A 19,992-nucleotide genomic window follows, 5' to 3' on the forward strand; every position below is an offset into this window, starting at 1 on the left:
GCCCCCTGGGGAAAATGGGGAGTCACTGAAGAATAGGAAAGCAGCCTCTCATCTATGCTGTTCAGGCCTTAATCTTCTAGGAAGGGACCAGCCAGCAATACCTGACTCCCTATGTCTTCTTCCTATCCTGGTAAGTATCAATGTGCTATGTTGTTCTCAAATCCATGTGCAGTACCAAAGGGACAACCATCTTTCCTTCACCTTAAAGGTCCAATACATTAGCTATCATGATGTTGTAAACATGCACCAAGAAAATGGCATGGCAGCAGATGACTTTCTCCAAGATTCAAAGCCAACAAAAGGCATTTCAGATCTATAATCTGAAGGAAATAAAAAGATCACCTTGCATCAATGCTATGTGCAGCCCTCTATTATCAACACACAATGCCACCATCTCTTTAATAATAATCTGTCAGCCTTTTGGAAATCATAAATAGTAAAGCTTCAACTGGCACTGTTATCTAGGGTCTTCTAAAGTTAACACAGTCCAAGGAGAAAACTAACCAATTCACCCACACAAAACTCCAAGTCCTTTTTTTTTTTCCACCTTTGAGGCAAGGTCTCACTCTAGCCCAGTTGATCTGGAACTTACTCTGTAACCCCAGGCTGGCCTTGCCAAGACAATCATCCTACTTCAGCCTCCTGAGTGCTGAGACTAAAAGTTTATGCCACCACACAGGCTGTAAACCCAAATCTTGATTCTTGCAAACTTTGTTTCACTTCTGGTATTTTGCCTTCTGCCTTGAAAATCTCACTTAAGCAGCACTCCCCTTTTGTAACAATTATCTGACTCAATAAAAGAACTGAGACTGTTTAAAGAATGTATAATGGACTAAATAGTAACAATAGTAACACACTAATAATAATACTAATAAAGGAAGTACCAAATACTTATATAAGAATTACCTTATTAGGGTTGGAGAGATGGCTGAGCAGTTAAGGTACTTGCCTACAAAGCCAAAGCAGCCAGGTTCGATTTCCCAGAACCCACATAAGCCAGATGTGCAAAGTGGCACCTACATCTGAAGTTCATTTGCAGGGCTGTAAGCCCTGGTGCAACCATTCTCTCTCTCTCTCTCTCAAATAATAAAAGTATTTTTTTAAAAAAGAAATACCTTTTTTTAAATTTTTTTTTATTATTGTGGTGGTTTGAATAGAATAGATGGCCCCCCAATATATTCAGTTGTTTGTTTGTAGTTTGCATCTGCTGGCTACCTGGCTGGAAGCAATGTCAATGGGTGGACCTTAAATCGTGGTGGTGGGTTTCAGATTTCAATCTAAAGATATGCAAAGTGTGTCTAGCTGGAGTTCCTGAAGTGTGTGGTGGCTTTTGACCTTTAGGCTTGCACTTCTTTCTCTCCGCTTGGACCTGTGAAGGCAGGCCAGCTTCTTCTGCCATTATGGAACTTCCCCTAGATCTGTAAGCTTCAATAAATATCCCTTCCTCCATAACTGTGCCTGGTCTGAAAGTTCATCTCAGTGAACCTGAAGCTGTCTGCTACAGAACTTGGTACCAGGAGTGGGGTGAGTGAACCTGACTATGTGGATGTTGATCTTCTGGAACCTTTGTTTGGGAGGAATAGGCATGGACTTGATGCTTGCAACTTAAGATGTCTTCTGGAGTGGTAAGCCAAGTTTTATGGACTATTCTGATGAGAGTCTGAGAATGCTAAGTGCAGACAGCATTGAACTTCGAGGCTTGGCTTAAGGGCTTTCAAAAGGGAAGGAAAGACTACAGAGGACTTTGTTGGAACTGGGCTACTGGCATAAGGGCTGGCTGCATCCTTCTGCCCAGGCCCAGAGAGTTTGGTCAAGGTTAAATTTGTAATGGACTGATGTGCTTGGCTAAAGATATTGGACTGAGAAATTTAAGATTTTAAGTTGGAAAACCTCAAGCAAGTTAAAATTACAGGCACTGAGACTGGTTTTAGGTTACTGAATCTGCTATTGTCAAACACATTAGCAATCTTTTTTTTTTTTTTTTTGGTTTTTCGAGGTAGGGTCTCACTCTGGCTCAGGCTGACCTGGAATTCACTATGTAGTCTCAGGGTGGCCTCAAACTCTTGGCAATCCTCCTACCTCTGCCTCCCAAGTGCTGGGAAAAAAGAATTACCTTTTTAGCACTAGTTGCCATTCCTGAGTGATTCACATTCACGAAAGATGAAATGATTTTGGTTTTTTTTTTGGTTTGGGCATAAACACAGAGCATCTGATTTATTAATGTAGTCAAATTTTGTTCCTCAGAGGCTGGAGAGATACCTCAGTGGTTAAGGCACTTGCCTGCAAAGCCTAACAACCCAGGTTTGATTTTCCAGTACCCATGTAAAGCCAGATGCACAAAGTGGCATGATACATATGTGTATGTGTGTGTGTGTGTGTGTGTGTGCATGCACATACATATAGGAAGTAAGTATTCTCACTTCAACTTTACTAAAAGGTACTTACAGGCCGGGCATGGTGGTGCATGCCTTTAATCCCAGCACTTGGGAGGCAGAGGTAGGAGGATCGCCATGAGTTCAAGGCCACCCTGAGACTACAGAGTGAATTCCAGGTCAGCCTGGACTAGAGTGAAACCCTTCTTCGAAAAACCAAAAAAAAAAAAAAAAAAGATACTTACTTCAAGTTTACTGAGAGATGACTAAAATATATGTGAACATGTATGCTCCCCCAAATGGGTGAATCTACCTCGTCCCCCACCCCTGTTATTTAGTAATGTCTAGAGACACTTTTCATTGTCACAAGGCAGATATGTGTAAGTGTCACTTAGAAGGTAGAGGCCAAGAACACTATATAACTCCCATAATGCCTCACCCCAACAAAGAATTGTCCAGCTCAAAATGTCACTGGTGTGGCACAGCATGATATGGTGGGACCAATGTGTTTAGAGAAGTGCTGGGGTGTCTCAGAAGTACACATGTGCTAAGTGACTGCAAACAAATCATTTACTTTTAAATTTCATTTTCTTAGGATCAATAAACTAGCCATCTTTCCTAGCCAATTATAGTTTAAAATCCTTAATTTTCTGCATAAAATAACTTTTTTACAGAAATAAGCTAGTAAACCAAAGAAGGCATGATGGTAAGTCTTGATAAACCTATTGAGGGCAGTTGTAATAATACCCTAATGCTTACTGAATATGGACTTTGAGCTTTAAAATTTCTCCCCAGAATTTCCCATCTGAATGCTATGATCTGAATGTCTGTGTTCCTCCCAAAGATCAGATGTTCAATTCCAGTTAACAGGTAACAATATTATGAGGCAGGGCCTTGGAAAGATGAGTAGTTCTTAAGGGAGAAACCCTCATAAATAAGATTAGCATCCTAATAAAAGAGATCCCCTGGACTTGAGGGATGGCTTAGTAGTTAAGGTATTTCCTGGCAAAGCCAAAGGACCCAGGTTTGATTGCCCAGGTCGCTTGTTAAGCAGATGTAAAGGGGGTGCATGCATCTCCTGGAGTTTGTTTGCAGTGGCTGGAGGCCCTGGCATGCCCATTCTCTTTCTCTCTTTCTTTCCCTCTTCTCTGTCAAATACATAAATAAATAAATAAAATATTTTTTAAAAAGATGCCTTAGAGAGTTGCCCTTACTGGTCCTGCTTATTAATGCCTTTAATCTCATGGAGAAATAAGCAATTTACAGCCCAGAAGAGTCATCCCAATTCCACCACACTGGCACCCACACTATGTACTTCTAACCTCCAAAATTGGAAGAAACAAATTTTCTGTTACTTATCACCTACCCAGCTTAGGGAATTTTGATTTTGTTACACAACTCAGTGTTATAGAAGCATTTCTTGACTGGAAATACTTATAAGGAGGCTCAGTTGAAAAGTATTAGTGGTCAAGAATGTTATTGAAGGGATCAGGGTACCTCAGTGGCAGAACATATCACATGCCTAGCTTAATATGTGTAAGCCCTTGTGCTCTATCCCGAATAATGACCACCCCCTCCTGCAAAAAAACCCATAAAATAATATTATAGGGATGGAGAGATTTCTGTCATTAAAGGTACTTTCTTGCAAAACCTAATAGCCCGGGATTCAATTCCCCAGTACCCCTATAAAGCCAGATAAACAAAGTGGCATATACATCTGGAGTTCGTTTATATCAGCAAGAGACCCTAGAGTGCCCATTATCATTCATTCATTCTCTCTCATTCATTTATCCATTCTCTCTCTCTCGCTCTCTCTCTCTTCCTCCCTTCCTCCTACTTGCAAATAAATAAAGAACAGTTATTTTTGAAAAAGATTATTATGGGCTAGAGAGATGGCTTAGCAGTGAAAGAGCTTGCTTGCACAAACCTAAGTACTTACGTTCGAATCTCTAGGTTCCACGTAAGCCAGACGCAGTGATGCAAGCATGCAATGTCACACATGTGCACAAAGGGGCACACACATCTGGAGTTCGACTACAGTGGCTAGAGGCCCTGGAACACCATTTCTCTCTGTGTGTCTGTCTCTCTCACACACAAAAAAGAGCTTGCCTCAAAAAAAAAGGTTATTATGAAAAAATAATGGTACAAAGTCAATTTTCTGTAAGGATCATGCACTTTCAATGTAACTCAGGGCTTAGGTCAAGTTCTTTCCTCAATATGGTTTTGGGGAGTCACTTAACGTACTCTAGCCACTGTTTTCTCACCTGTACATCAATAACTACCCACCCTATTTCTTACAAATGTTGTGAATAAGAAGTGAGAGGAGTTGTTACATTGTTATGTATTGAATCTGCAAGGCTTACTGGGCACCTTGTATGTCCTCAGCTACCCCAGAGCTGCTACAGCAAGTAGAAAAGTATTAGAAGACTTCTCCCCTGCCTTTCTAAATGGCATGATATGATCAACATACAAGAAACAAGTGAACCACACAGAACAGTCCCTACAGCATTGCTGATATGTGTAGGATAGTCTCTGTATCCCAAAGGAATAGAAGGAAAAGAGATCACTGAGGACTAAATGAAATGTTATAAAAGACTTGTGAGGTTGATTGTTTTAGTCTTTTCTCTAGAACCCTTCCTTCAAGGAGTCTTGCTTTAAGGAACATCTGAAATTCAGCAAATTCACATATGCTCAAGTCTTATCTTTGCAAAGTTGAATTAAGTACTTTTGGTTGCTTTTAAAGACTAAAAAGTGGCTGACTACTACAATTCTAGACCAGTGCTGTCCAAATGGAGGTAGCCAAGACAATTCATAGGAGTAAATAAAAGAAATGTAGACACTTTATTTATATTTATTCTCATCTTAGAAAATAAGATTTTCAAATTAAAAATGCAATCCAAAGGAGAGAAAATACTTGCAAATTTTCTATTTGAAAAAAGACTAATATCTACAATATGCAGAGATTCCTAAGCCTCACCAAATAAACTGATTCAAAAATGGGCAAAGGACTTTATAGACATTTCTCCAGTAAATAAACAACACGTGAAACAGATACTTTAACATTACTAACCTTTAGGGAAATGCAAATCAAAGCACAGTGAGATACTACTATGTAACACTCATTAATTAGGCTCTCTACTATTGCCAAACAGAATATAAGCCATAGGCCTGTATTTATAGCACTTAGAGAGCCCAAGTTAGGAGGCTCTTGAGTTCAAGACCCATCCTCAACTACATAACAAGTTTGAGGCCAGCCTGGGTGACATGAGACCCTGTCTCCAGGAAAATGGAAAAAAAAAATGTCAATGAGGCATAGTTAGTGATGACTTCTTCATTGACAATTTTTTTTTAATAAGGAACAACTAGAATCCTGTCACACAGCTAGTAGATGTCTAAGACTGGCACAATCTCTACAAAATACAAGATGGAAGTTTTTCAAAAAATTAATTTAGAGCTGGGTGTGGTGGTGCATACCTTTAATCCAAGCACTCAGTAGGCAGAGATAGGAAGATTGCCGTGAGTTTGAGGACACCCTGAAACTACATAGTGAATTCCAGGTCAGCCTGGGCTAGAGCGAGACACTACCTCAAAAAAGAAATTAACTTAGAATGATCTAACGATTCTGAGTAAATACCCCAAAATAATTAAATGCAGAGACTTAAATATTTGCACATCCATGTACCCATGTCATAGCATTATTTATAACAGCTAAAAGGTAGAAGCTACCCAATAGTCCACTAACAAATAAATGTGAAATATACATACAATACTTTAAAAAGGAAATAATAGGGCTCAAGAGATGGCTTAGAAGTTAAGGCACTTCCTTGCAAAGCCAAAGGACCCAAGTTTGATTCTCCAGCACCCACATAAAGCCAGATGCACAAAGTAGCTCACACATTTGGAGTTCATTTACAGCGGCTAGAGGCCCTGGCACACCCATTCCTCCTATCTGACTCTCTTTTTTTTCCCTCTGTCTCTGTCAAATAAATAAATAAAATAAATTATATACATATGGGAAGTAATAAGCTACAACACTGAGACATTATGCTCAATGAATAAGCCAGTCATAAAAAGGCAAGTACTATATGATTCCACTAATATGAGGCACTTAAAGCATTTGCCAAAATTTAAAAAAAAAATCAGAAACAAAAAGTAGAGAGGTGGTTGCCAGACCCCAGAGGGAGTGGAGAAAGGGAAGTTATGGTTTAATGGACAATTTCAAATTTATAAAATAAAAAGTATTATAAAGAAAGATGGTGGTGATAGTTGGCACATTATGAGCCTATTTAATGCCACTGAACTATACACTTAAAATAATTATAGTGGGGCTGGGGAGATGGCTCAGTGGTTAATGCTACTCGCCACTTAAGCATGAGAGCCAAGTGCAACTGCTGGGAACCCATGTAAAAAGCTGAGCATGGTAACACACATGTTCAAGCCCAGTCTCAAGGAAATATGCACATGAGTAATAAAAGGACACCCAATGGTCTCCTCTAGTCTCTGCAAACACGCACGTGGGGCATATGCATCTGCACCTACATGTGCATACATCACACATTGCACACCATACATACATACCACACACACACTACACACATATAAAAAAAGTGGTCATAATGGTAAATTCTGTTAAGTGTTTTCATCACAGTTAAAAATGAAAAGCTTTTTTTTTTTTTTTGAGATAGTTTCATACAGCACAGGTTGGCTTCATACTTGCTATATAGCTGAGGAAAATCTTAACTTCTGATCCTCCTGCCTCCTCTAACTCCCACGTGCTAGGACTACAGGCATGTGTCACCACACCCAGTTTAATGCAGAACTAGGGATTGATCCCAGGGCTTTATGCATGCTAGGCAAGCTTTACCAACAATGCCATATAGCCAGTCCTAAGATTTAATATTTAATAGTACAACACCAGTGTTCCCATAACGTTAATGGTGATAGTCTTTTGGGGGGTTCTGAGGCAGAATTTCACTGTAGCCCAGGCTGACCTAGAACTCACTTTGTAGCCAAGGCTATCCTTCCTATTTCAATCTCCTGAGCTATATGATCATTAGGTGTGAGCCACTGTGCCTGGCTTGGTGAAAACCTTTTAATCCAGAGAGAAAGACTGTGATTCATGTGAGCTTGGTTAAGTGAATTTACTAATTATGCTGTTTTAAATGAGTTAACTCATGATACAAACAGGAGGCTTCAAAAATTCTGGAATAAAACAAAAAGCCCTTGAATTAAAAATAATGCAAGCTGGCCTGGAGAAATGGCTATGCAGTTAGATGTCCTTCCTGTACAAGAATGAGGGCCTGAGCAGCCTGAGAGCACCAGAATTCAAATCTCTTGAACCCAATAAAATAGCTGGCCATGCACATTTGTAACCCTAATCCTATGGAACAAAGAACTAAGAATCACTCGGACTCATTAACAGCAAACTCTAGAATCAGTAAAAGACACCGGTGCAAGGAAAAAAAGGTGAGTGAGGGATGGGAGGGGACACCTGGGCATTCTCTGGGCGGCCACAGGCACATGACTGCACAGAAACAATCATAGTCTACAAGTTCACCAAAACCTGTGATCATTTAAAACATGGATTTATATCCACTGCTATTCACAATGAACTTAATCCTAAGTATGTACTATGTACTGTGCTTTCAGATATTAACTAATGACAGCAAGCCTACACAAAGGCACAGCATGTTTTTAAAGATAGTGCCATGCTATCCATAGATTTAGAGACCACTACTCTAGCTAACTCTTTGTAATGAGAAAGCAGATCTAGCTGACCTATCTAAAACTATAAACAATAACCAAGTAAGGTTCTTCAGGATAGTTATTTTTATTTAATTCTGGATGATTTAAATAATCCTACATGGCTGTGTTTACTTTATTGGACAGCACAGCTCTGGGCCACAAATATAGTTTATTTCTTTGGCCAGGTTTTCCCTTTTGCCTAGAATGTTCTCCCAATCTTGTCCATCTAGCATTAATTTCTCATTTTTGAAGACACACACCTCAGATGTCACCTTTACTCAGCTTTCCCTGACTACTCCCACACCACACACACAAAACTAACTGCTCTGCCAAGTGGCTACCCTCAGCCTTTTACAACTTCCCATTTCAAACATTTACAGTGATTTTCTCCCATGTCTCATGACTGTGAGCTCCTGAAGGCAGGTGCACGGCATGTAGGTAGGTTAAGCAACATTTATTGAATAAGGCAAGAAGAGAACTGACAAACCTCCATTTAAGTTCATTCTGCAGTGCTCTTCCACTGCACCAAAATAAGACTCTAGGAAGACAGACTGCAGGTGAGTGGAAATTCTCATTGGCTAGAGGCTACTTCAATAGCTAATGCCATTTCAATTTCTATAATCTCTTGGTTAGATACAGACATCTTAAGTAGGCTCAGAAGGCATCTGTTCTTCTAAGTGTACAAGATGAAGGTGAACATTGGTACTCATCCCCTTTCTAAAGTGTCAACTTGCACATACCACAAATAAAGTATATTTTCAGGTGTTTTATTAATATTTGTCTAGCCATTTTGGGGTATCTTACATGTCATCTTAGCTACTGAGGTACAAGTAGATGCCTCTCCCCCACATTCTCCCACTCAAAACTCATGTGTTCTCTCTTCAGCTCTCTCATTAAATGAGCTTGACTTCATTACAAAGACCAAAGGAAAGGCTCTGACCACAGCAACTGCTTATTCTGAACTTCATTTCTGAATCCTGGACTTGGCTATATTTAGCAAAGCTGCAACTGTCATCCTGCCCAAAACCAGGAAGACACCATTCACAAACCACCCCCTGAAAATCTGCAGTTGCCTGTAAAATAACCAGACTTCACAGCAGGCAAAGACATCTGAAGTAGGAGGGATCAAACCAGTATTTGCGTCAAGAGAGGGCCTCAGGTGTTTATAACTAACCTCTCTGCCTGCCCCTCAAGAGTCCACATGAACTTATTCCTTTTGTCACCAACAGTCCTGCTCTAAACAAATATCATTTTCTTCCCTATTTACTTGTTTCTGTAACATTAGTTATCCTGCCCCCACACATACACATACACCTACCTGCCTGTCTGCTTCTAGCCCCTTAAGACACTTCTGGAATACCCCTTTTCCAGACCTACTTTGCCTTAGTATATGACCGAGGCATAGTAGGGAAGCGAGAATATATCTGTAGTCACTGGAGAGTTCTTCAAAATATCCAGAGCTAAGAAAGAAAGTGAGCAGCAAACACATCCAAATGTAAGTTGGAGAGCAAGTGTACAAGAACATCATTCTAGCTCACCCCAAACATATACCCAATGGGTCTTTCTTTCCTTGACTGGGAAGGGAAAATTTGTACTAACCACAAAAGTCACACTGAACTATTGGTATTCTTGAAACTGGCCATTCTGTTTTGCTACTCCACAATATTGTACATGCCATCCCCTGTGGATAGAAGGTCTTGGGTAACCCTTAGCTGCAACACCTGGTAGATAGCTGGATTCCAGTTCAAACCCTCACCCCAGGCTCTTTTTCCTTATCATATCCTGACATTTTTTACTGTCTGCTATACACCAAGGTCAATGCTACGTGAGAGCCATTTATCTTAAAAGCTACTTGCTATTAAATGAGCCCATGTCCCAGCCAACTTGTTTTTTCTGGACCCTAATGCAGTGCCTACCACAGAAAAGCACTAATAAATGGCTCACTGAATACATGCATTTGTTCATTATTAATACCACTAAGACATTCAAATTATATGCCATATGTGGATGGGGGAGGGGTTGACACACATCTTTAAGTTATACTACTTTGCTCTGTAGACAGCAGAAACTATGAAAGTTTTCTGATTGATAGTGTGTTAGTTCTCATCAGCCGTGGACCTGAGATTCCTTTTGTGCAGATGAGAGATTTAGTGGACCCAGCTGGCACCTCTTCGGAACTGATGCAGCTCTGGAATGTCATCTTGGACACAGCAAGTGTTCATTATTTACCGACATATATATTCTTAGAGATAACTTACATAGCTAAGGAAGTGAGACAAAAGTATTGCTTTGCAGCCCTTCTGTATTACTCTAATTTCCCCAATGAGCTCATTCTGTTAGCTTAAACCCAATCTTCCCTTGATGGACATGATTTAGCATCTCATAATGGCAACCTCACCAAGAAAGTTCCCAGTCTAGAGATAGTCACATACTTCTAACTGAAGATTAACAGTTTAACCTTTCCCCAGACAACAAAGTTCCTCCTGTACTAGTTAGTGAACCAGTCGAGCATGGTTGGATGGAAGCCCAGCATTCTCCTGTCTTACCCAGCACCTATTTCTCGGTCTTGCAATTCCACATTAAGGTCAGGTCTGTGCTTGATGACATCACTGCCCTAAACTACCTGACTACTACTGCCTAGGGCATTTAGTATATAACTCTCATTGACCTTAGAAAAGTCTAGCTGATATTAGTAGGAAGGTCAGAACACAGAAACTCAGAGAAGGGGGGATGGAAAAGGGACATGGGACATGGCTACTCAAACCATCCATAGACCCTTGAGAGAACTGGTGAAGCCTCTGCACAGGCCATCTGGCTCAGCCCAAACCCAGTGCAGAAAGAAATTGCTTTAGAATGTTTAAGTCAAACCCATCTTCACATTTTTGTTCATTTACCTTTACCTATAAACATACTGTTAATCATAAATAATGGCCATCATTTATTAAACAACTGAAGAATGTCAAGTTCTTTATAAACACTGCCTTAAAAAATCCTCAAGATCACCCCACATGGTAGTGGTTCTCAGACTTTAGCTTGGACCAGACACTACCTTGGAATTTGTTAAAGCCCCACACCCACAATCTATAGAGTAAAGGCCAAGACCTGCATTTTTAACATTTCACAGGTGATAAGGATGCTCCTGACCCTAAGGTTCTACACCTTAAGAATACTGCAATCAGGAAACAGAACCAACAAAGCTGGGAATGTCTTGGTTCCACATTGCACAGCTGGTAAAGAACAGATCCAGAATTTGGAACTAAATCTGACTCCACTGTTACTAAGCACAGTACTATATGTGTGAATGCACATGTATATTCCCAAATTCACAGGCAGCTCCTTAAAGTCTGACATCCAGGCTGGGTATGTAGCTCAGTAACAGAATGCCTGGCTACTAGAAGCAAGGCCAGCATGATCTCCAGCACTTCAAAACAAATGTACTGATTAATTAAAATAAGACAGACATACATCAGGCCTCTCTCAGCCCTTTCAGAACTTAGAGGTGTCTTTGAACTTGGGTGCCACATACATACTCCTACATAATGACTAAGGACATAATTCAAGCTCAGTCATAGCTAAAGAACATCAAGAAGTTGGCATTGTCAAACCCTCTTACTACTCTGCCCATGCTGCCACCACAATGACTAACTCCTACTCATGCTCCAGTCTCTTCCTCCAGAAAACAATTCTTAGATCCCTAAAATTGGGGGCCTCAAAAAGTAAAATTTGCAGCTCCTGCACCCTAAGCTTATCTCCATGATGTCACTAATCACCCTATTACACCTGTTCATTTTTCACCTCTTAAAGCAGCTCCTAAACTCTAGCATCTAGCTTAATGTCATGTCCCCAAGCCTAGCAGTGTAAGCCACACTGTAGGCTATTGGTTGAATGAATGAAGTGATGTAAATCTGCAAGTCCTAAGCTCTGTTTTAAAAATATCATAAGACGTGATATGTAGTTCTCAGGATGAATTCTACTCAATAGGGCAACCCAGAAAACAAAGACCAATTTTGCATCCTCTCCTCCCTACCACTCTCCATGGACTCAGGACCAGGCACCACTTAGAGCCACACCATCCATGATAAGACAACATCCCAGCTGAAAAAAAAAAATGTTCCAGGGCTCTGATGTCAGCATAGACCATCCAGGGGGAGGAAAGAGCACTGCATCTCTGGTTCTCCTGATCTCTCACACACACCCCACCCACTGCAGACAAGGGCTTTGGCACAGATACAAAAGAGTCAGCTCAGACTCAAGGGTACAGATCTGGGCACAGATACAGAAACATCTCCCAACCTACACTAGCGCTCTCAAGGAAGGGTACAGAAGACAGTGACTCAGGGCCAGATTAAGTCCAACTGGAGCCGTATTGAGGACAAAAAAAAAGCAATAATTTTACAAGGACACTGTCTAAAATCTTTTAAAAATAGTGTTTTTCAAGTACAGGCTTCAACCATGTTCCCCCAAACTGGGTCCTGTTGAATCCAAAGCTTACACAAACTGAAAGCCCAACAGCCTCTTAGTTTTCCTATCCACCCACCATCCTGCAGCATCCACCATGACAGGCATTTCCTAGGCCCAGGTAGAGGTCCTTGCCTCAAACTTAAGTTTTCAAATACCTCCTTTAAGAGGCCTCTTAGCTTTCATTCTCTCTTTCCTAGCTAATAAACTATTCCCTGTCACCATGTTGAAGTCACTGAGGTTCCCCCCACCCTTCTCCAATCCCTTCTAGTCTACCTCACAACCTACAGCAGGTTGGGCCATACAATTAGACTGAATTGCTTCATACCAAGGAAATTGCTGTTTTTATTAAAAATAAGCAAGCAATGAGCTGTGAAAAGTAGGAGTCTGGCATAATTATGAAGGTCAAGGTTATGTTTACCAGGAGACAGGTAAAGATTTCCTAAAAGCTTAGTGTATACAAATATGTATCTACCCGAATACAGACATACAAATGAGCACACATACAGAGAATTTACACAAGACCTAAACAGCACCTTCTTCAACAGAGAGGAAACAGAGCCACTCTCAAGTAATTTTTACTAAAAACTAAAATGGGAGGGGGAAGGGCCTAGGTGACTCAGTTTAAAATAATCACATTCATTTCTTATGATTTCTGTTATCTTAGCTACATCCTGAGGACCTGACTACAGCTGGGTAAGGAAATAAATCTAGTCAAATCCATCAAAAAATACATTTCATTACTAGATAATCCTGTTCTTCCTTATAGAAATAAGAAAGTTGGTGAGAGAAACCCCCTCTCCCTTGAAGATCCTCCCTTCCCCACCTTTCCAATCAGTATTTCAAGGCTTTTTTTGTTTTGTTTTGTTTTGGTGTAGGGGGAGAGCCAAATACATCACCCTGAATTTAATGTCATTTACACTTTCACACATAGGTTTTCTCATCTGATCCGCATAATTTAGTGAGGAAAAGAAGGTATCTTCTTAATACTTATTTTCCCCCTAAAATAAAAGGCCACTGAGGTAAACAATTTCAGCAATCCCTACCGCACCCCCTTAAGCCTTGTCATTTTTCAAACTCAGTTTTAAATCTCTCAAGGACAATGACTCCCAGGGAAAATGCAGGGGGAAGGGAGGGTCAGCTGGTCAAAAACCATTCATACAACTAGACACCAGAGTCCTGCCACATCAGCAAACGATTTTAATTCCCGGCGCCCTGGTTTCCATCGTACCTTCCGCCAACACCTCGTCCACGGTGACCTGCTGTCTCCCTATGCCGAAGACCCTTCCGATGTAGCCACTGCCCAGGCCCGAGCTGCTGCCCCCTCCTCCGCTGGAGCCCGAGCCCAGGCCAGAGCCGCCCTGCTCCCGCCGGGAGTCGAAAAACTTCTTCATCTTGCAAATAGGAAGCCGCAAGGCAAAATGTCGATGGTTTCTAGATTTTGCTTTCAAGAAAAACAATCTAAGGATTCCTTCTGGGCTTCAGCCTGGAGAGGAACCACCCGAATCCGGCCGTGTAGTGGGAGCTGAGGAAGGGCGCCCGCAGGAATATGCTGTCAATCGCGCGGCGGATCCCCTCCTCCTCCGGAGAGCGATCCCGTAAGTTTAAACCTGCGATGACAGAGGCAGAGAGGATGAATCAGTAAGTCAAGAACCCAACTGCTGGGTCGTAGGGAGAGCAAAGGCCATCACCCCAAGGAAACGCTTCGTGCGTTTTCCTGAGGCAAGCCCTGGGGCTGAAAACGCACCGGCCCAGAGTCCGGCCCCCCGCCCCGGCTCCCGGGCACCCACTCGAGGCGGCTCGTCAGCGAGCCCAGCTACCAGCCCCGCGACATGGCCTCAGTAGCCCGCCTGCGACGCGGAGGAGGCGGCGCTGTCGCAGAGCCGGGGCCGCTTCGGCGCCCGCTCGCTCGCTCGCCCGCCCGCCCGCCAGCTGATCCCAGAGCGCCGCGCCGCTCAGCGCCGCGCGGAGGCCGACCCGCCGCCCCTCCCCCGCGCGCGCTCCCGCCGGCTTCGGCCACCAACCCGGAAGTGACCTGCAGCCGGAAGCGCCTCCCTGAGCCGCGCAGTCCGGAATCAGGGCCGCTGCTTTGACCGCCGCTGTGGCGAAGGATGGAGAGGAATCAACCGCGAGAAGGGCGGCAGGGAAGGGGGTCTTGTGGCAAAGAGTATTGGAAGAGAAGAGAACGTTGCTCGCTCCCGACCGCAGGGCACGCTGGGTAAGGTAGTTCGGTTCAGTCCGAAGGCTGGACTACAACTCCCGAAATGCCTCTGGAGAGGGTGCGCCTTAGTCTGTTGCCTCCGGGGTCTCGAAGGTGGTAGTTGGGTGGTGGAGACGTGGAAATTTAAACACATCTGTAAGCATGCCGTAGACTCGTTTTCCCACCACACGTCTCACTCTCGGGAGCCATCTTATGTGAGGCCTCTTGGCCCGATGCACTCTGGGAATTGTGGTTTGCACCTGGTGCAGACTGCTAACACTTGAAGGATTGGACTTCGCAGCCTCTGCCCGGGCTGGTCTGGGGGTCTCCCGACCGTAGCCTGAGCGGAGGTGTAGGAGAGAGGGCGATGGGGACTTGGTGCCGGCGGGTAGCTCGCGCCTCCCCAAGCCAGCGCTGACGGACGTAAAGCAGGAGCCTTCCCGCCTTCTCCACCGTGAGAATGCTGGAGGAGCCGCTGAAGGCTGGGTGCAAGGTGGATACGCCCCGATTTTGGTGCTGTCGGCTGCCTGGGACCTTCAAGCCTCACACTTCGGCTGGTCCTCACCGACCCCGGCATACGGGAACCTAAACGCACCTACTGCCTTCCCTCAAAACTTTAGAAAGAAGCTCGTTTTACCTGGCGTCCCCGAGTGCGGACGGTGTGGAAGGCTGGCTGTATGAGTCGCACCTATCAAACGCGGAAGACTTGGAAGGCGGTTAGTACATTCTCCGTCCCCAAATTGCCTTGTAGATGATGCTGAAGTCGTTCCAAATCTCTGCCTCCCTCACTGCAGAAACCTGTGATTTTTCTAATTCCTGAGTGTAGATTATTTCTCACCTCCACCCGCCCTCCTCACGTCCTAATGATGCGCGACCGCCCTCTTGGTTTGCAATTCGCCCTGGAATTTCTTCAGCAGGCATTTGAGAAGGATAGAGAAAGGTGTCCCATGAATAAATGGTCATTGCTTCCCTTAATCTGAATATTGAGGCGAGCTGGGCTGGCGGTGGAAGTGCTACTGCAGCTTCTACTGTCAAGTGGCGCCATTATCACTCAACTCCCAGGGTAAACAAAGCATCTTTCTTTCCGGAGGGAGCCAACCTTGCCACTTTAGTTCACATGTTCATTCATGCAGCCACTGCCAAGGTGAGCCACTAAACCTGCTGAGCATACCCCCAAAGCAGCCCACGAGGCTGTGCTTTTCACCTTCCTTAAAAGGCTCTATTTCTGTCTAAGTAAGCTTGACGTGGATCTTAAAATACATGGAAAATCTCAAATGCAGTTAGAGCTTATTGACTCCCATCTTGATCAGCACCATTAGGTCTTGACCGACTTGAAAAGAAACTGGGGAGAAGGAATCTTGTTCTTTAGTGGTGTAGCCACTGATAAGTTGCCCAAGTTCCAGTAAATAACCCCCCCACACACAAACAAGCAACCCTAATTTAACCCAGTGGGTCACCCCCCCAAAAAAAGGATGAAAACAATGGGACTAGTTGGGAAGAACAGGTTCAGTGAGAGTGGAATAAGAGAGGGTAATAGTGTGAATATAAACAAAATCCATTATATAATGTATGAAATTGTCAAAAATAAAATTTAAACTTAAAGAATGTTAGGTCCTGTATCTGGTAGATTGTATTCCTTTATCAGTTTTTGTTTCTCGGACTTTCTTAATGTAGACCAGACTTAGACAAATCGCAAGTCTTACATTAGAGTATGGTAGCTAATATTTATTTATTTTTGTTTCTTTGAGGCAGAGAGTCTCACTGTGCAGTCCCAGCCACCCTGGAACTCACCCAGTTCAGGCTGACCTTGAACTGATAGCAATCCTTTTACCTTAACTTCTCTTACCCCCCTGGAGTGCTAGGATTTTAGGCATGTGCCACCAAGCCTGGCTAACATGTAATTTATTGATCATCCACCTGGGTGCTTTAATCAGAATTACAGGTAGTTTTAAAATAAATAGATCGAAAACAAAGGCCAGAAGACTAGATTTCTTGCCTTGCATTCTTTTTAGAAATAAATAAGCAATACAACATCCAGTTTTCCTTGTTTCACATATATTATTTAATCATTACAACAACCCTATGAAATAAACATAAATGTATTTTTTGTTGTTAGTTTTCAAGACACAGTCTAGCCCAGGTTGTCCTGGAACTCAGTATAGCCCCAGGTTGGCCTCAAACTCTTGGAAATCCTCCTACCTCAGCCTCCAGAGTGCTGGGACTAAAGGCATGCACCATCAAACCAGGTTTAGACTACTATATTAAACTCATCTTAGAAGTAGGGAACTAGGGCTCAAGAGATTGCTTAGTGGTTAAGGCACTTGCCTGCAAATCCTAAGGACTGAAGTTCAATTCCATGTAAGGCAGATGTACAAGGTAGCACATGCGTCTGGAGTTCATTTGCAGTGGCTGGAAGCCCTGGTGTGCCCATTCTTTCTCTATTTATCTCTATCTAATCTATATCTCTCAAATAAATAAATAAAATATCAAATTAAAATTTTTTAATGGAGAACCAAAGTAATTTGTCCAAAGTCACAACTCAGTTTTTAACTGGCTAAGCTAAGCTGTCTAGGAAGAGCAGATAAACTAACTAAAAGACTTGAACATAGTTAGAAACCTAATCTGCGCTTCACAGCTGTGACTATAGACCATAGATCACTTAGATCTTGACACCTATTAACCTCAAAACCAGAGCTCTCTCACAGTTCAGAGTCATTTATCTAGTTCTTGAGAACAATATAATCTCCAGACTGCCAACACTTCTTTTCTGTATGATCTGTCCCACACCACTTTGGATTCCTTGTACCAGTTTTTGTATATATTATCCTTGCAGTCAGGTACCTGAAAGTCAGGGAAGGGTCTTTTTTGCAGTCAGGTTCGCATTGCTGGTACAGATCACGCAACCAAGAGCAGCATGTGGGAAAAAGAGGTTTATTTTGGCTTACAGGCTCGAGGGGTGAAGCTCCAGGATGGCATGAGCAGAGGGTGGACATTACCCCCTAGCCAACATAGGGTGGACAATATCAACAGGAGAGTGTGCCAAACACTGGCATGAGCAAACTGGCTATAACATCCATCAGCTTGCCCCCAACAATACACTGTCTCCAGAAGGCATTAATTCCCAAATCTCCATCAGCTGGGAACCTAGCATTCAGAACACCTAAGTTTATGAGGAACACCTGAGTCAAACCACCAAAGTCGTGTTCACCTCCTTGGACACACAGTCCATTCGGCTATATAAAGTGTGTTCTTACCAGCACATAAATGAACTAAATAACTGACTTTAAGTGAACTGTGACCCAAAAGAGAATAATCTGAGATAGAAAGATGGACGTGCTCTACATTAGGTAAACTTGAAGAAGGTCCAGGAAATGACTGTGGGTATATCTCAAGTTAAAGGGAACAGGAAAATAACACATTGACAGTGCGTCTTCGATTTGTCATTTACTGTCCAAGGACCTGACATGGTATCTTCTTTAATCCTCATGGTGGCAGCCCTGCAAAATGAATACCATTATCTATATCAGCTATTTTTATACTATTATCCTCCATGTTTTATGAACACTGGAAATCTTGATAGTGACAGACATATTTTTCTGCCTAGATTTGGAACAAATGATTTGAACTGTGGTGTGGCTAAATCATGTCACTGTAAACTCAGTTATGGAAACAGTGCACTGCATCATTAGAAAGAATGAATTAGAAAAGGGCTGACATTAAATACTTCAGCCAAATCAGGCACTGTGTCAAGTGTTTTAACTATGTGACTTACCCTTAGCAGTACGTGTGTCAATATTTTCATTATAACAGTGTGGAAGCTGTTTAGGGTTAAAGTATGCTAGCCATTGCTCCACAAAGACCTACAAGGGGCAGAACTAGAATGACCTCAAAACCCATATTAGGCTCTATGCTGCTATTTCTGTTGCCATCTTGCAACCCAGTGGTACTTGTGAGAAATGTAAGTGATTGCACTCCACCCAGTCCTACTATGTAAGAAGGCTGAGCAGAGGCAGCAGTCTCCAAACGTCCAGGTAATTCCAACACAGTCTAGTTTGAGAACCACCATTCAACAGAAGGGAACTGGAAAGCATTCTCATCTTTTTTTTTTTTTCTTTCCCAAGGGTGTCTTGGTTTTGTTCTCTAATTAGAAAAGAGATTGTATCTTCATAGAAAAAGTATAAAGAGGAAAATCAGCTGTAACTCCAAAGATCACTGCTATTGACATACAGATTAATATCTTCTTAGCATTTGTTCTGTATGTTAATACATTATAAAACCATGTTGGTGGGTTTTAAAATGGAGAGATTAATCACTGGTTAAGGTTCTTGTTTAAAACCATGTTGGGGGCTGACGAGATAGCTCAGTGACTAAAGGCACTTGTCTTGCAAAACCTGTGGCTTGGGTTCAATTCCGCAGTACCCACATAAAGCCAGATACACATAAATCAGTGGTAAGAGGCCCGGGAATGCCCATATTCTCATTCTCTCTCTTTCTCTTAAATAAAAATTTTCAAATGGATTTTGTAAACCCCAGAGATATCTTCTACATGCCCAAGACCACTACAGTGCAGAGACACCCCCAGGTGAAGCTGCTGTCACCATGTCTGACCAGGAGACAAAACCTTCAACTGAGGACTTGGGCGATAAGAAAGAAGGAGAATACATTAACTAAAAGTTATTGGACAGGATAGCAGTGAGATTCACTTCAAAGTGAAAATGACAGCACATCTCGAGAAACTCAAAGGATTATATTGTAAAAGACGGAGTTCCAGTGAATCCACTCAGGTTTCTCTTTGAAAGTCAGAGAATTGCTGATAATCATATTCCAAAAGAACGGGGAATGAAGGAAGCATATGTGATTGAAGTTTATTGGGAACAAATGGGTCATTGAAGGTTTTTGTTATTTTTATTTTTTTCTTTCCCCCTCACTTATTATTATTATTATTATTATTATTATTATTTTTTTTTTTTTTTTGGTTTTTCGAGGTAGGGTCTCTCTCTGGCTCAGGCTGACCTGGAATTCACTATGTGGTCTCAGGATGGCCTCGAACTCTTGGTGATCCTCTTATCTCTGCCTCCCGAGTGCTGGGATTAAAGGCGTGTGCCACCATGCCTGGCTTACTTTTATTTTTAAAAACTAACTCTTTTGTAAAGTGGTGTTCAAAATAAGATTGAATACTGGCATGCCACTTCTTTAAGAACATACCATAATTTGAAT

General features: G+C 42.4%; 1 protein-coding gene and 1 pseudogene across 17 annotated transcripts in view; one reads left to right on the forward strand and one right to left on the reverse strand.

Moving 5' to 3' along the window:
* Positions 1 to 15,517, reverse strand: part of Aak1 (AP2 associated kinase 1) — a 225,578-nt gene extending 210,061 nt beyond the window's left edge. For 14 of the 17 annotated variants that reach the window (XM_045153163.1, XM_045153158.1, XM_045153162.1 and 11 more), the window contains exon 1: positions 13,807 to 14,359. In XM_045153163.1, the coding sequence (XP_045009098.1) occupies positions 13,807 to 13,969 (163 nt within the window). In that variant the 5' untranslated portion in view covers positions 13,970 to 14,359. The other 3 variants (XM_045153151.1, XM_045153149.1, XM_045153148.1) reach the window with 3 other exon arrangements.
* On the forward strand, positions 14,628 to 19,691 carry LOC101610725 (annotated as a pseudogene).
* Positions 19,692 to 19,992: the final 301 nt, after the last annotated feature.

Source organism: Jaculus jaculus, chromosome 6, assembly GCF_020740685.1.
Source record: "Jaculus jaculus isolate mJacJac1 chromosome 6, mJacJac1.mat.Y.cur, whole genome shotgun sequence".
In the NCBI taxonomy this organism is placed as follows: Eukaryota; Metazoa; Chordata; class Mammalia; order Rodentia; family Dipodidae; genus Jaculus; species Jaculus jaculus.